The 13,791-nt window shown below is 48.2% G+C and overlaps 1 protein-coding gene across 1 annotated transcript in view; it reads left to right on the forward strand.

Moving 5' to 3' along the window:
* The window catches only part of Slc7a1 (solute carrier family 7 member 1), a 60,029-nt gene extending 48,853 nt beyond the window's left edge, over positions 1-11,176 (forward strand). Inside the window, exons 8-13 of the mRNA XM_036172378.1 lie at positions 1,234-1,373; positions 4,746-4,848; positions 6,814-7,031; positions 7,267-7,433; positions 7,875-7,983; positions 9,158-11,176. Coding sequence (XP_036028271.1) covers positions 1,234-1,373; positions 4,746-4,848; positions 6,814-7,031; positions 7,267-7,433; positions 7,875-7,983; positions 9,158-9,261 — 841 coding nt within the window. The 3' untranslated portion in view covers positions 9,262-11,176. The remainder of the gene's footprint in view (positions 1-1,233; positions 1,374-4,745; positions 4,849-6,813; positions 7,032-7,266; positions 7,434-7,874; positions 7,984-9,157) is intronic.
* Positions 11,177-13,791: the final 2,615 nt, after the last annotated feature.

The following is a 13,791-nucleotide window of genomic DNA, read 5'->3' on the forward strand; positions in this document are numbered from 1 at the left end:
TGTATCAGCCCCAGCACCCCAACGCCAGTGGCGTGGCTTGTGTGTAACAGCCCCAGCACTCCAACGCCAGTGGCGTGGCTTGTGTGTATCAGCCCCAGCACCCCAACGCCAGTGGCGTGGCTTGTGTGTATCAGCCCCAGCACCCCAAGGCCAGTGGCGTGGCTTGTGTGTATCAGCCCCAGCACCCCAACGCCTGTGGCGTGGCTTGTGTGTATCAGCCCCAGCACCCCAACGCCTGTGGCGTGGCTTGTGTGTATCAGCCCCAGCACCCCAACGCCTGTGGCGTGGCTCATGCATTCTGTTGTTATGTTATTTGTGTTAGTAATACAGATGTTACCCTTTATCCCCGGGGAACTACAGTCTGAGACTTCCAGGTAATTCCTGAAACAATAGACTCTTCCAAACCCTATACAAATTTGGCATAGTGAAATTGACACCAATTTCTGAGGGTATCATAGAAGCATTATTATACTGACGTTAGAAAAAGGTAAAACTATCAGTTGCATATTTCTGGAATTTTGCATCTAATATCTTCATACTGCAGTTGATGTGGGTAAAAGGCTATAGAAAGTGAAACTAGGCAACACTGTACTTTTGCACACCATGCTTGGCAAGGAAATGCCTTCCTGCTCCTGACTTTGACCTCTGAACCGGGTTCCCTCTTTGCTGTATTTTTGGCCTTTAGTGTGACTGTAAGGTAGAAACTCCTTTGAGTAAAGGAGCCTTTTAATGTGACACATAACCCCCCAACTCCAACACACATGCATGTGTGCACACAGGCACGCACATACACATGTGTACTTGTGTGCAACACACATAAGCACATACACACACACTCATGCACATGCTCATGTGCGCACACACACATGCACACACACACAGCCATGCAGTCCTTCCCCACCAGCTTTTGTAAACAGAAACTGTTGGCTAATGATCAACGTTAGCCAGGAATGATTGAAGACGTCACTGCAAGAGCTCCATCATGGGTGTTACTCCTGGATTGCATGCTCCTTTGTGTTAGATGCCCCTATTCTTTTCATTGGTCTTACACCTGAAGGCAGTGTGAGTTTCGTGAGGCACTGGGTCCTCTATTCCTGGGGGCCAGACACTATGGAGGAGTGGATCTTGGTGAGGGCAGATACCTTTCCTTGGTGGCAGTCATGCTGGGTCTTTAAAGGCCTTGTTTGCCAGTGACATGTTTTTACTCATGTGTTTTGCCTTTTTATCACCCAGTCTCCTGGGCTCCATGTTTCCCATGCCCCGAGTTATCTACGCCATGGCTGAAGATGGACTGCTGTTTAAATATTTGGCCAGAGTCAACGAGAGGACCAAAACACCAGTAATTGCTACGCTGACCTCAGGCGCCATTGCTGGTAAATATTGGAATTTATTTCCCATGCTGCTATTTGCACAACTAAATTAGCATTCCTAGGGAGGCATCTTGAAGTGTACTCATTTGTGTGAACTGTGGAAAGCTGCAACTCATTTATAAGAGCTTTTGAAACTACAGCTTTTTACACTCAGAACGGGGTTCACTAAAAGATAACCACATTTAAACAAAATTTTTTAAGATTTATTTTATGAGTATGGGTGTTTTGTCTGTATGTATGTGCACCCAGTGTGGGACTGGTGCCTGTGGAGGCCAGAAGAGAGGGCATCGGGTTCCCCAGAACTGGAGTTAACAGACGGTTGTGAGCCAACATGTGGGTGCTGGGAACTGAACTTGGGTCTTCTACAAGAGCAGCCAATGCTCTTAACTGCTGAGCCGTCTCTCTAGCCCTAGATAAAAGACAAAGAAAGCAGGCTTACAGAAGATGGGATGGAATTATTCTTAGAGTTTAATTCTTCCTGTGATCTCTGTAGGCAGAACTGTCACACACAACCATCCTTTCAAAGCCATCCACCTTCCCTGCCTATTGAGTGTTTCATTGTGTAGAATTTGGTAGGCTGGTCTCTTGCATAAGCCAAGCCAAAAGGACTCCTAGGTATGCATCAGCAAGTCTAGTGGCCATGCATCTTAGCTTATAGATTCCCTGGAGCATGAATGTCCCTCACAATCATTTTTTTAAAAACATGTACCATCCCTTTCCCAGGGGGCATAGGTAGGGTTTTGCTGTTTGTCCTCAAATAGTGGTAGACCCAGAGCAGAGGAAGTTTTCTTCTACAGTGATGTCCGTCCCCAAGAGGACAGTTGTGATAGATAAACTTGGTAAACTAAAGGACCTTTGAGTGTGGGGGCCCTGAAGGAAGCCTGCGTACACACTGCCATGTGTCCTGCATTCTGTTATTTCTCCCTTTCATGACTGAGGTCAGAGCCCACTGTCTAGTAGAGCAGTGGTGGCCTGGAGAGGCCCAAGGTCACACCCAGGAAGACAGAACTGCTCTTGATTCCTGTTTGTGTTCATGTCAGAAGCAGGTCCTTGTAGGATCTGACCAGAACCTGGGTCTTTTTTGATCAACCGGGACAGATGGTACAACACAATTTGTATCTCAGTGTCTTGTCAAATGGCTGCTAGCAGGACAATTGACCACCTCTATCTACTGTCTGTCTGTCTGTCTGTCTATCTATCATCTATCTACCTATCTATCTAATTTTGGTTTAATTTTCGAGACAGGGCTGTGTAGCCTTGGCTGTCCTGGAACTCACTCTGTAGACCAGGCTGCCTCTGCCCCCTGAGCGCTGGGATTAAAGGTGTGCCCCCCCCACCAGCTGATAATTGACCATCTTAAATGAACAAATGATGTTCTAGTTTTATTAGTATTATCTATTTATTATTCCTTGCTGTGCTCATAGAAGGAGGTCAAACTGTGACCTTCCAGGTGACTTTAAAATACACACCACTTGCCAAACCAAGTATTTGTCCATTTTTCTCCTCTTTGGTGGTATTAATAGTGCTGTTCTAAAGTCACCTCATACATAGCAGTTTGGGGTTCTCTGTGAGCAGGAACCAAGGCGAGTGTGGCGTGTGCAGTCGGACAGCATTCCAGTTATATTGAAGGCCTCCACTGCTCTCTAATCTTGCTATTTATTGTCAATTTAAATTTGTTTGGCTTGCATTGATCTGATGTGGCTTCAGAATCGTCTGTGGGGAACGGATAGTTTCATGATCCTGCTTTAATTTGTATTGATTTGCATGGGATTTGAAGATATCCCAAAGTAGATCCTGCCAAATTATTTTTTAAATGGGAAAACTGGCATTATATGCTGACATAAATAGACAGACAGGGAATTTTTAAATAAACACATGTTTATCAGACTATGGGGGGCTGAACCTAGATCTTGCATATAGTAAGCCAGTGTCCTCACTGGCACAGACCTCCCAAGCATGTATGCTTAGTTCTTCTAAAGGCCAGAGTTGGGTGTCAGGATAGCAAGCTTGGCTTGGTGACAAGGATAGTACAACTTAGGAATAACATTGAACCTTTCACATGTGATGTAGCTGTTTTCCCCACTTACCTGTCTAGAGAAGGAGCTCCAGTGAGTCTTCCCAGAGCAGCAGACCTCCCATCACTGGTATCTTATGATACAGGTATCTTTAGATGATACTCTAGGAGGCCAGACACTGTGGCCTGCCCTCTTTAAGGCTGGGTACCTAGAACTTAGTGACAGGCACACTCTGGAACAGTGTTGGCTACCTGGCTGGGTGAATGGAGAATGGAGAAGGATGAATGGATGGATGGATGGATGGATGGATGGATGGAGGATGGAAGAGGATGAATGGATGAAAAGGATGAATAGCTGGATGAGTGATGGATGGATGGTTAAAGGAAGGACAGATGGCTGCATGGATGGATGACTAAAGTGTGGATGGATGGAACAAGGATGGATAGATGCATGTGTGAATAGAGTATGGATGGATGGAGGAAGGTGGGTGGAAGAATGAATGGAGGATAAATGAGTAGATAGAAGAAAGACATATGAGCAGATGGAGGATGGATGGATGGATGGATGGATGGGTGGGTGGATGGATGGATAGATAGATAGGTGGGTGGGTGGATAAATGGATGGGTGGGTGGATGGATTGTTGATAGATGGATGGATGGATGGGTGGATAGATGGATGGGTGGACAGATAGATGGATAGATAGATGGGTGGGTGGGTAGATGGATAGATAGATGGATGAGTGGGTAGATGGATAGATAGATGGATGAGTGGATAGATGGATATATGGATGGATAGATGGATTGGTGGATGGATGATGGATGGGTGGACAGATAGATGGGTGGGTGGGTAGATGGATTAGATAGATGGATTGTTGGATAGATGGATAGATGGATGGTTGGGTGGATGGATAGATGGATGGGTGGAATACAGATAAGTGATATGGATAGATGGAGGAAGATGAATGGGTGGAAGATAGATGTACATTTGGACACATGAATGTGGCTGTCCATGAGTCACCATCATGTGGCAGAAGTCATAGTGGGGTCAGACTTACAAGAATCCGATGCGATCCTGGTTCTTCCATTCACTAGCTATATAATCTTAGCTGGGTTGGCTTGGAAGATTATAGTAATAATAATAAAATAAAGTACTCTCTATGCACATTTTAGTGTTAATTACTTCTACTATTTCTTGAGAACTCTTTCAACCTTGAGCCTGTCTTCAACTGAGCAAAGTCTCTCTCATGGACAGGCTGAGTGAGGGTGGGGCTGGGAGTACCCCAGATTACAGATGAGTGGTAGTCCTAACTATAGGAGAGGGCAGAGGCCTCTGGCAACCCTGATGTCTGTCTTCTCCCCAGCTGTGATGGCCTTCCTCTTTGAATTGAAGGACCTGGTAGACCTCATGTCCATTGGCACTCTCCTGGCCTACTCTTTGGTGGCTGCCTGTGTGTTGGTCTTAAGGTATGTATGGCTTTCCTGGGTTCCATGACGAAGATCAAACAGCCCCATTGTGACTGTATGAAGAGTTCTGACAAATGGCTTATACGTTTGTAAGGTGTAATTTCCAGGCAACATTAGCTCAGCTGGGGACTGCTGAGTAGAAGGTGGAATGTGGTCAGTGCCCTGCCCCGCCCCCTCCCCTGCACATGAGCTGGTTCCTCTATTTCTCTAGCTAAATGTTACAAGGTTAAAGACAAGTCTTCAGCACCAGCAGTGGTCTGATTCAGGGATCTGAAATTTAGAAGGCTTAGGGCAGTGACTTCAGTTGGCCCAATTGCTGGGATAGGTGATCCCGGGGCTAGCACCAGAGTGCATCAGCAGAATCTACGGTCTGTGAAAGCAAGTCGGTATGATGCTTCTGCAGCCTGCTTGTTCTGTGGCTTGGGAGTGAACCCCACCACATGGTGTGGTGTAGTTTGCAGGGACACTGATTCTGATTATCTTTTGAGGGTAAGAGCACGAAACTGGCTTCAGAGCCAGAATCTTGGCACCGTGGTGTCTCGCCCACCCAGAGCTTCCCAAAGCACACTCCTGGCCTCCATCTTTGTTTGGACGTGGAGGAACAGAAATTTGCTCTAAGGGTGGCCAGAGGTGGCGTTTGTCATGAGAACATGTATTCACAATGACTATTGTTTGTTACCCAGCCAGGGTTTCCTTCTTTTTAAGTATTTCTTCTTAGAAGGCAAATAGCTTCATTTTTCCAGCACCCAATTTCCATACAGCTTGGGCTGGTCCCTATTAGTGACTTTGCAGACAAGTTCATGGACCCCTGTTCAATTCTAGAAGCTCAACACTAACGTGTTCTTTGAGCTCCACCTTCTTTCTTATTGGCCAAATTACCATGCATAGGTGAGTCTGTGGGAGGAACAGCTAGCTCTCTTGCTGCACACTCTTGTGCTTGGAATTGGTTCTCTGCAAAACAATTCAAAAGGCACTCTGCTTTCAAAAGCTGGTGAGAACTTGTCTGGTTGGGAAGGCAAGGAACCGCTCTCATGTAAACACATGCATCATCTGCAGGCAGCTCATGTCTTAGAACTCATGCCACAGGCTCAGTTCTCAGAGCCACAGTTTTGCCTGGCTCTCTAGTTACTCCAAGGCACTTGTAGTTTTAGAATAGCTTTATCCAGTTAGGTCATGCAGACGAGCCTGGAGTCAAGGATTCTCCAGCTTCCTGCAGAAAGTGGAACTGTTACTGCTTATCTTTGTCCTCAATTTGTGCTCTGGACAACACTGGTTTGGTGAGAAGTGCCTGAGCCTTGTCACAGCCAAGAGCCATAGCCACTTCCTTGATCAAGAGAACTGGACCACTTCCCAGTGGTCCCCCATTGTTCCTTCCAAAGTGAGGACACTAAGGTTGAGTGTTGGCCCAAAGTAGGAAGAACTTGATCTGTCCTTTGCTCTTGTATTGCTAGAGACTATGACATTCTACCTACTTATGCCCCAGGCACCTTATCTTTGAAGGCTCATTGAGAAGTTAAACTGGTATGTGTGTCCTTTCATTTTTAGGGGGTGGTCAGGATTTCTCTGTGTAATCCTGGCTGTCCTGGAACTCACTTGTAAACCAGGCTGGCCTTGAACTCACAGAGTCCTGCCTGCCTCTGCTTCCTGAGTGCTGGAATTAAAGACATATGCTTAAAGACATGTGTGTCTTTTCTTTTTTTCTTTTTCTTTTGGCTTTTTGAGACAGGGTTTCTCTGTGTAATCCTCGCTCTATAGACCCGGCTGGCCTTGAACTCACAGAGATCTACCTGCAATTTTATTTAGACTTAGTTTTATTATTTTATGTGTATGAGGATTTTGCCTGCATGGACACGTGTGTTCACTACATGTGTGCTGGTGCTTGAGGAGGTGGTGAGCGTCCATATGGGGCTGGGTATGGAAATAAAAGTGGATAACAGCATTTATGCTGTGGGCATATCTTTACAGGTACCAGCCAGAACAACCTAACCTGGTATACCAGATGGCCAGAACCACCGATGAGTTAGATCAGGTAGACCAGAACGAGCTGGTCAGTGCCAGTGATTCCCAGACAGGATTTTTGCCGGTAGCCGAGAAGTTTTCTCTGAAAACTGTACTCTCACCCAAGAATATGGAGCCATCCAAATTCTCAGGGCTGATTGTGAATGTGTCAGCCAGCCTCCTAGGTAAGAGCTCCCCTTTTCCTGGGAAGGGGTTGGAAGTCTGGCGTCTTGGTGTTGTGTGGCTTCTGGTCCACAGGGATGAGGGTAGGGTTGGGAAGTGGGAGCAGGTGGAAGAGGCGAGTGGCACCAGCTTTTCATCCTCATTTAATTCATGACACAGACCGTCTCCTTCTGGAAGATTTGGAGAGATTCATGATACATATGGGGGTTCTCCCGCTCTTCTTTTTCTCTCTCTTAGCCGTTCTTATCATCATCGTGTGCATTGTGGCTGTGCTTGCAAGAGAGCCTCTGGCTGAAGGGACGCTGTGGGCAGTCTTCCTCATGACAGGGTCAGTCCTCCTCTGCATGCTGGTGACAGGCATCATCTGGAGGCAGCCTGAGAGCAAGACCAAGCTCTCATTTAAGGTGAGCGGCTTGGCAGGCCTGAGGGAATACACTGATGGGTCACAGACACTGTTTTTCTGCAGGGAAATCAAGCCTTTGTGGCTCGGAATTTAGGGAGGCAGCCCTTGCCAACTAAGCTCAGGGACCCTCGGAGCACAGAGTGTCTTGCTAAGTCAGAGCCTGTCTCTAGAAACAGGAGCCCCTCTGTCTCCCTGGTCCTCAGTGGGGCACACCTTGTCTCCAAGGGCCTCTTATTAAATGTTCTGATGTCATGCATTGCTTGGCATTGGAAGTGACCAAGGCATCTGCAGTTTTCAAATAATAATAACACAGTTTAGCCTTGGGGATAAAATGGACGTTCCTCTTCTAGTCTCTGACGAGGAATGTGTGGGCGATTCTGTTTGGAGTGGGCTGTTGGGTTTGCTGCCTCATCAGATCTGATACCGCCTCGTGTCTCTGCAGGTACCCTTTGTCCCCATACTTCCTGTCTTGAGCATCTTTGTGAACGTCTATCTCATGATGCAGCTGGATCAGGGCACATGGGTCCGATTTGCAGTGTGGATGCTGATAGGTATGTGAGGTCATGGGTTTTGCTGAGTGGCACACATTGGTGTCCCACTTCTCTTGGAGTCTACCATGGCCTGTATGGGCTCTAGGCTCATACAGTAGTACTTCTGCATGAGTACCTCACACAGAGTACCTCTGCCAGCAGGGCAGCATGTGGTGGGGCATGTTGCCCAGTGGGAGGCTCTTGATAGGATGACAGGTCTCTTCTTCTTGACAGAAGACAACCAGGGTTTGTCACAACTTGGGGGCTGGGTACAGTTTAGTCGGGGGTTGCCTGCTTGAGTGCTGGCCAGCCTTCACAAGGGCTGATGGTATGTGCCCTCCCCTCCATTCCCCCATCTCAGGCATCTAACCTTGGAGCTGGTTTTAGTCCTTTTCATTCAGTGCCTGGTTGTGGTGCTGATGGCCTGGGGGACTAGCCTTGATGTGTATCCTGGGGCCACACAACTTACCATGCCTTCCAACCCTGGGGCCCTGAGGAGAAGCTCATGAGTAGCACCTTACACCTTTTCTTCATACATTCCAGGAAAAGGTCCTCATTTGCTTTAAAATCTAGAGAGCTACCCACAGCCCGCTATGACCTGTTTCGTGGTGGCAGAGGTGTGGGGGATGACTATTCCCGACATCCCTACGGAGGTGCCTGTGTTGTAGATGTGAGGTCATTCCTGGACTCCAGGCACCTGAGCCCTTTGGGATTGCATTCCTATGTAGGTTGCACAGGTGGCCCTGAGCCACGTGGTCGCAGTCCCTTGTGGGTGTGCAGAAGTGGGGAGTCCTGGATGCCGGGTCAATGCTATGCCTCCTGTGCTCACTGCGTGTCCTGGTGTTGACTGTCATTGCCAGTCATTGGACTGGCATTAGAAAAACCAGAGCCAGTGGGCCAGTCTAGGCAGAGTACCTGATAGAAGAAGGAACAGTGTCTCTCTGGCACTCTGAGGCCACCTAATGGCAGACAACAGCCCAACATCTTACTGCTCGGGGAGGCCAGGGTGGACCACCCACTTAACTTTGTCATAGTGGAAGCAGGACAATGACTTCGACTGACCTCCTCCCTGGGGCCCTGTGTTTCCTCTCCTGGTGTTGGAGTCTACCTGGGAAGCCCCTGTGACTCCTAAGCCAGTCAGGCCTGGCAGCTCCACCCACTTTCTTCACACCCCTCTTCCCCTCTCTGCCTGTAGGCTTCATCATCTACTTCGGTTACGGGCTGTGGCACAGTGAGGAGGCAGCCCTGGCTGCTGGCCAGGCAAGGACTCCTGACAGCAACTTGGACCAGTGCAAATGACGTGAAGCCTCACCCACCAAAGGGGCAGCGGTTGAGGGGTGCCCACAGAGGCCTGGGACCTTCACACTCTCTCCACCCATGCCACAGGATCCGCTCACATCCCTGATGTCACCAAAGGTGCTGTGAGCTTGACTGCAGCCTCAGCCACAGCTGACATAGCCTGGCCAGACAGCCCTGCAGCCAGCTCTTGAGGTCCTGGTCAATTCTGGACAGCTCCTTGGTCTCATTTCCCTCTGCAAGCTGGGCCCTTTGCTACTGCAGCCCCCGCAGAAGGAAGGCCCCCTTCTCCCCTTACTTGGGAAGCAGGCCTCCCTTCCCGGTACCACCCTGGTATTGCTGACGTACACACTCCAGATCCTTAGCGAGCATCTACCTTGTCAGCCCAGTCAGGACAGCCTCCTGACACAAGATGCAAGACTAGCCCTATGAGACGGCATGTCCCCAGCAGTGCTGCCCAACTACCGATCAACTGCAGAATACCTAAAGAGGAGAAACTGGTCTCAGCTTACTACTTCCGGCCTGGGGTCCACACACCCTTTCCCAGCCTCTGTGACACTGTGACCGACCCCAGCATGGCATCGGCCAGTCATCTTGAGTACAGAAGATGGGAGGTCCCTAGAGGGATCAGTGGTGTCAAGGTTGGAAGGCCAACTCTGCTCGCACGGACCAGGGGACATTTCTAGTCCCTTCCAGGCAGGCCTGCATGGGCTTCTGCTGCTCTTGGCATCTGCCCTCACAGTCCTGAGTCATGGAACTTGAGGTCGTATTATTAGGATTGAGTCAGGCTCTTGGGTCTTCTAAGGTTCTTCAGACAGGTGTTGGCTCAGTGTGGGGCTGGGATGCTTTTCTGGCCACTGATGTGATCCGTGTGGCCTCTTACATATGAGGAGTGCTGTGGAGCCCTCCCATTGCTTGCTGTGAATCACTCCACCAGATTAAGTTGGGGCTTAATGTTACCTTGGAAAAAAGCCAAATAATTGCGGAGTGCCATCAGCTTTGTGGCTCACTGTGTGAGGTCTGCACATGACATGGCTTAGTTTCCTACTGCTGTTCTTGTAGTCTGTCTTTCTAGTGCTGTGGTGCCTTTGCCTGCTGGTGGTGAGCTTTCCATATGCTCCCTGTGTATGCCTGCATTTCCCCTTGCCCGTGCCCCTCCGCTCTCTGGGTGGGGCATTAGGGCCTACATTCTTGTCCTTACTCTGTGTAGACAAACCAAGGATGATGAGATTGCTGGTGAATTCTCATTCTAGAACCATTCAGAGCCAGCCCCCTCCCCTGATGTTGGGGTGGGGAAGGCCAGTGTCTTAGACTAATGGAGATGACAATGTTTTGACCTAGCTTTCTTTCCTGTCTGGCCCTTGACACAGTCTGGTGGAAACAGGCTGGGTAACTGATGGCACGGTCTTTCCCGCTGTTCTAGAAGGTTCTTGAAAATACAAGATAGCATGTAGCAAGGGGGCTTGACTAGCATATTCGGGGCATCAGGTTCCATCCCCAGAACTACAGAAAATTAGAGAATCAGTGAAACAGCCTGAAGGCTAGGTCAGCTAGTAGAGGGCATCTGGGCGGGCAATCCAGGCCTCTGTGCCAGGTCCTGACCACTTTCTAGGTGCTTTGCCTCACAGGCCGTCTGAGAATATTCCAAAGGGAGTATTGTAAGACCCTAAAGGTTGAGTTTCCAAAGAAAGGTATTTAAATTTATGTAGATTGGTGCTGTAAAATATTTTGATAACTATTAACTTATTTTGTGCAGGTCTTGATTATCTGTTATCTTCTTAGAGCCTGTTAAATATTTGTCTGATTTTTTTCCTTGTTATTTTTTTGCATAGACAAAGGTGAAGGGAATGCCCAGTGAGGTATTGGGAGAATTTTTTTAACTTTATTTTCTTTCTTTGTTTTCTTTTTTGGGATAAGGTTTCACTCTGTAGCTGGCCTGGACTTTGGTATTATAGCCCAGGCTAGCCTCTGCCTCAGCCTCCTGAGTACTAGATTCTAGGTATGAGCCACCACTCCTTTGCTGTTTCTGCTTTCTGGATGAAACCCCTCTGTCTAAGCCTAACAGTGTGTTTACAGTTGACAGTTCAGCCAGCGGCCCTTAGTCCACCTGGCAGGAAGGCGTATTGGGGTTTGACCCACCACCATCTCTCCTGAGGACTCTGAACCTCCGTGTCTCACTGTGTGACACAGAAAAACACCCAGGCCCTGGCTGTAGGGGGCACCTTGTCCCCACTTCCGAGTCAGGAATGGAAGCGCAAGGGTGACTTGCATAAGTTGACTGGCCACTGTGCTTTTACTAAGAGTGGACAGTTGCCAGGGGAGTTTGCGGGGGCAGTGACACAGAGTGGCTCCTAGTTTTGTCCCATGGCAGTTCCTTTCCCCTGAAATACACAAGCCAAAAACCAAAACAACACACACTAACAAAAATCAAAACCTGACAGTGTCCCATCTCTTAGCCTCCTACCCACAGAAGGGTCTCATTCTGTTGCCCAGCTTGGCCAGTATTTCCTACCTAGTTGGGACTTGGACATTCTAAAGACACATTCCATGCCTCGTTTATCTCCGACTAGAGTATTCACATGGGAAAGACCCATTTTTCCATGAGTTTGTGCCCTTCCTGTGTCTGGGTCGAAGTTCATGAAGAAGCCAATACCCAGGGAGCTCTGTTTAGGAGTAGGGTACAAGATGTCTCCTCCTTCCAGAAGGTGGCCCTGGTGGGGGAGGGGGATGCTGTTTATAGAGACACTGGGCCCCCATGTATATGCATGCAAGCATGTGTACACACCCATGCCCATACCCCATCCCTGCCCACACTGTACAGCCAGGCATTTGTGGGTTTACTTTGCAAACACGGAAAAAGTGGAGTCCTGCCCCGGGCAGTTCTCAGGAGATTGCTGGGTCTGTGCTGTTCTGGTTGCTCACAGTTTGGCTTTATAGTGGCAGTGGCCCCATCATCTCACATCTCCATCTGACAGCTATCCTGTCCCCTGTGCTGATGAGGTGGTTTGGACACCATGTGCCATCCACCTGCCCTTAGTGGCTCAACCAATGTGTGCATACCCACCACCCTGTCTGTTGCCTGCTGCTTTTCATGCATAGGGCTGAGAAAAATCTGTGGGCATGTTTGTGCCTTGCCCCTGACCCCAGGCAGACATTCTGAATTGGCTAGGGTTTACATGCCCTCCAGGGAGGAACTCATCGAACACTGGATGAAGCTTGGAAACAGCAGTGTGAGAAACCGGATTCCTGGGATAAGCATGGGCAGACACTGCTGGCCTGTGTACCTACCTACCAATGCAAACATGCCCGGCTCTCACCAGGGCCTATCCTTTCTGACTTGAATGTCCCATGTCTCCACAGATACTTTTACATCTTTCTAATAAGAGCTAACTGTTGGCACCCAAGCACTGAGGAATCTTAGAGGGGAATCTAAGTGCCAGGGTGCCATCCCTTGGGGGTATTGGTGGGTAGTGGGAAAGGAAGTTTGAGTCCACGTCTGGTTGAGCTCCTTCTGAAGGGAATCGCTGGACAGAGGATACATGATGCATGGGACTGTTGCAGAATTCAAATTCAGAACTGAATGTATGTTATGTACAGTTATTTTACGTAACGCAAACCTTATGTTTGCTATCATAATGAGAAGACTACCTAAAGCTCCTTGGAGGAGAGCACGCTGTCCATTTTGTTAGGCTTGTTTGGGGCCATGAAATGCTTTATTGACACAGTGGTGCGGGGGCAACTTGCTACACTCCTGAGACCAGTTTGGTCGTGATGGATTTTTTTTTTAAAGCAAAAAAAAAAAACCCCTACCAGCTGGGGTTCACCTCCCTCACTCTAATCCAATCTTTTTGTGCCCACTGCTCCATTGAGCTGGGGAATGTGGTGTGGCCAAGGGTCTTGGGACATAGTGACCAAGGAGCCCTCCTGGACCATTCTGTTACGTGTACTGAATGGCTAATGAAAAAGCCCAGGGGAGAGGAAAGATCAAATCCAGACATATTCTCAGGGCGCTGGAATGTCCAGCAGGGCCAGGAAGCAAGGTTTAGGAAGACGTATATGGACTAATTTATTGACAAGGGTTGCCTTTGTGTTCCTTGTCAAGCTTTTTGAGTTTGGGACTTATTTTCCCATTTGAGAAATTATAATATATATATGTATGTATTTAAGATATTTCCTGCTTCATTTGTGCCTTGCAGCCTCGATGGGTTAAGGATCACAAAGGGTCATCATACTGATGAGGGTTGGTTTATTATCAAACCTGAATAGTCGTGGTTTCTCCGGGACAATTTTTTTTCCTTCTACTGGACATGGAGCCATTATTAAAAGAGTTATGTGTGGTTTTTTCATTATGTAAATTGTATATATTTTTTGCTTGTTTGAGGTTCTATTTTTCTAATAGTCTTGCAGTTTCTTATAATGGTGACATTAGGTTAAGACTGATGCTAACTGTAGATCAAGCTGGTCTCTGCCGGATTCCCGTGGTTTAATTATATTTTATTTTAAGGCCAAGTGCAGGTGTCATCCACCACCTTT

Source organism: Onychomys torridus, chromosome 22 (genome assembly GCF_903995425.1).
Source record: "Onychomys torridus chromosome 22, mOncTor1.1, whole genome shotgun sequence".
Lineage (NCBI taxonomy): Eukaryota > Metazoa > Chordata > Mammalia > Rodentia > Cricetidae > Onychomys > Onychomys torridus.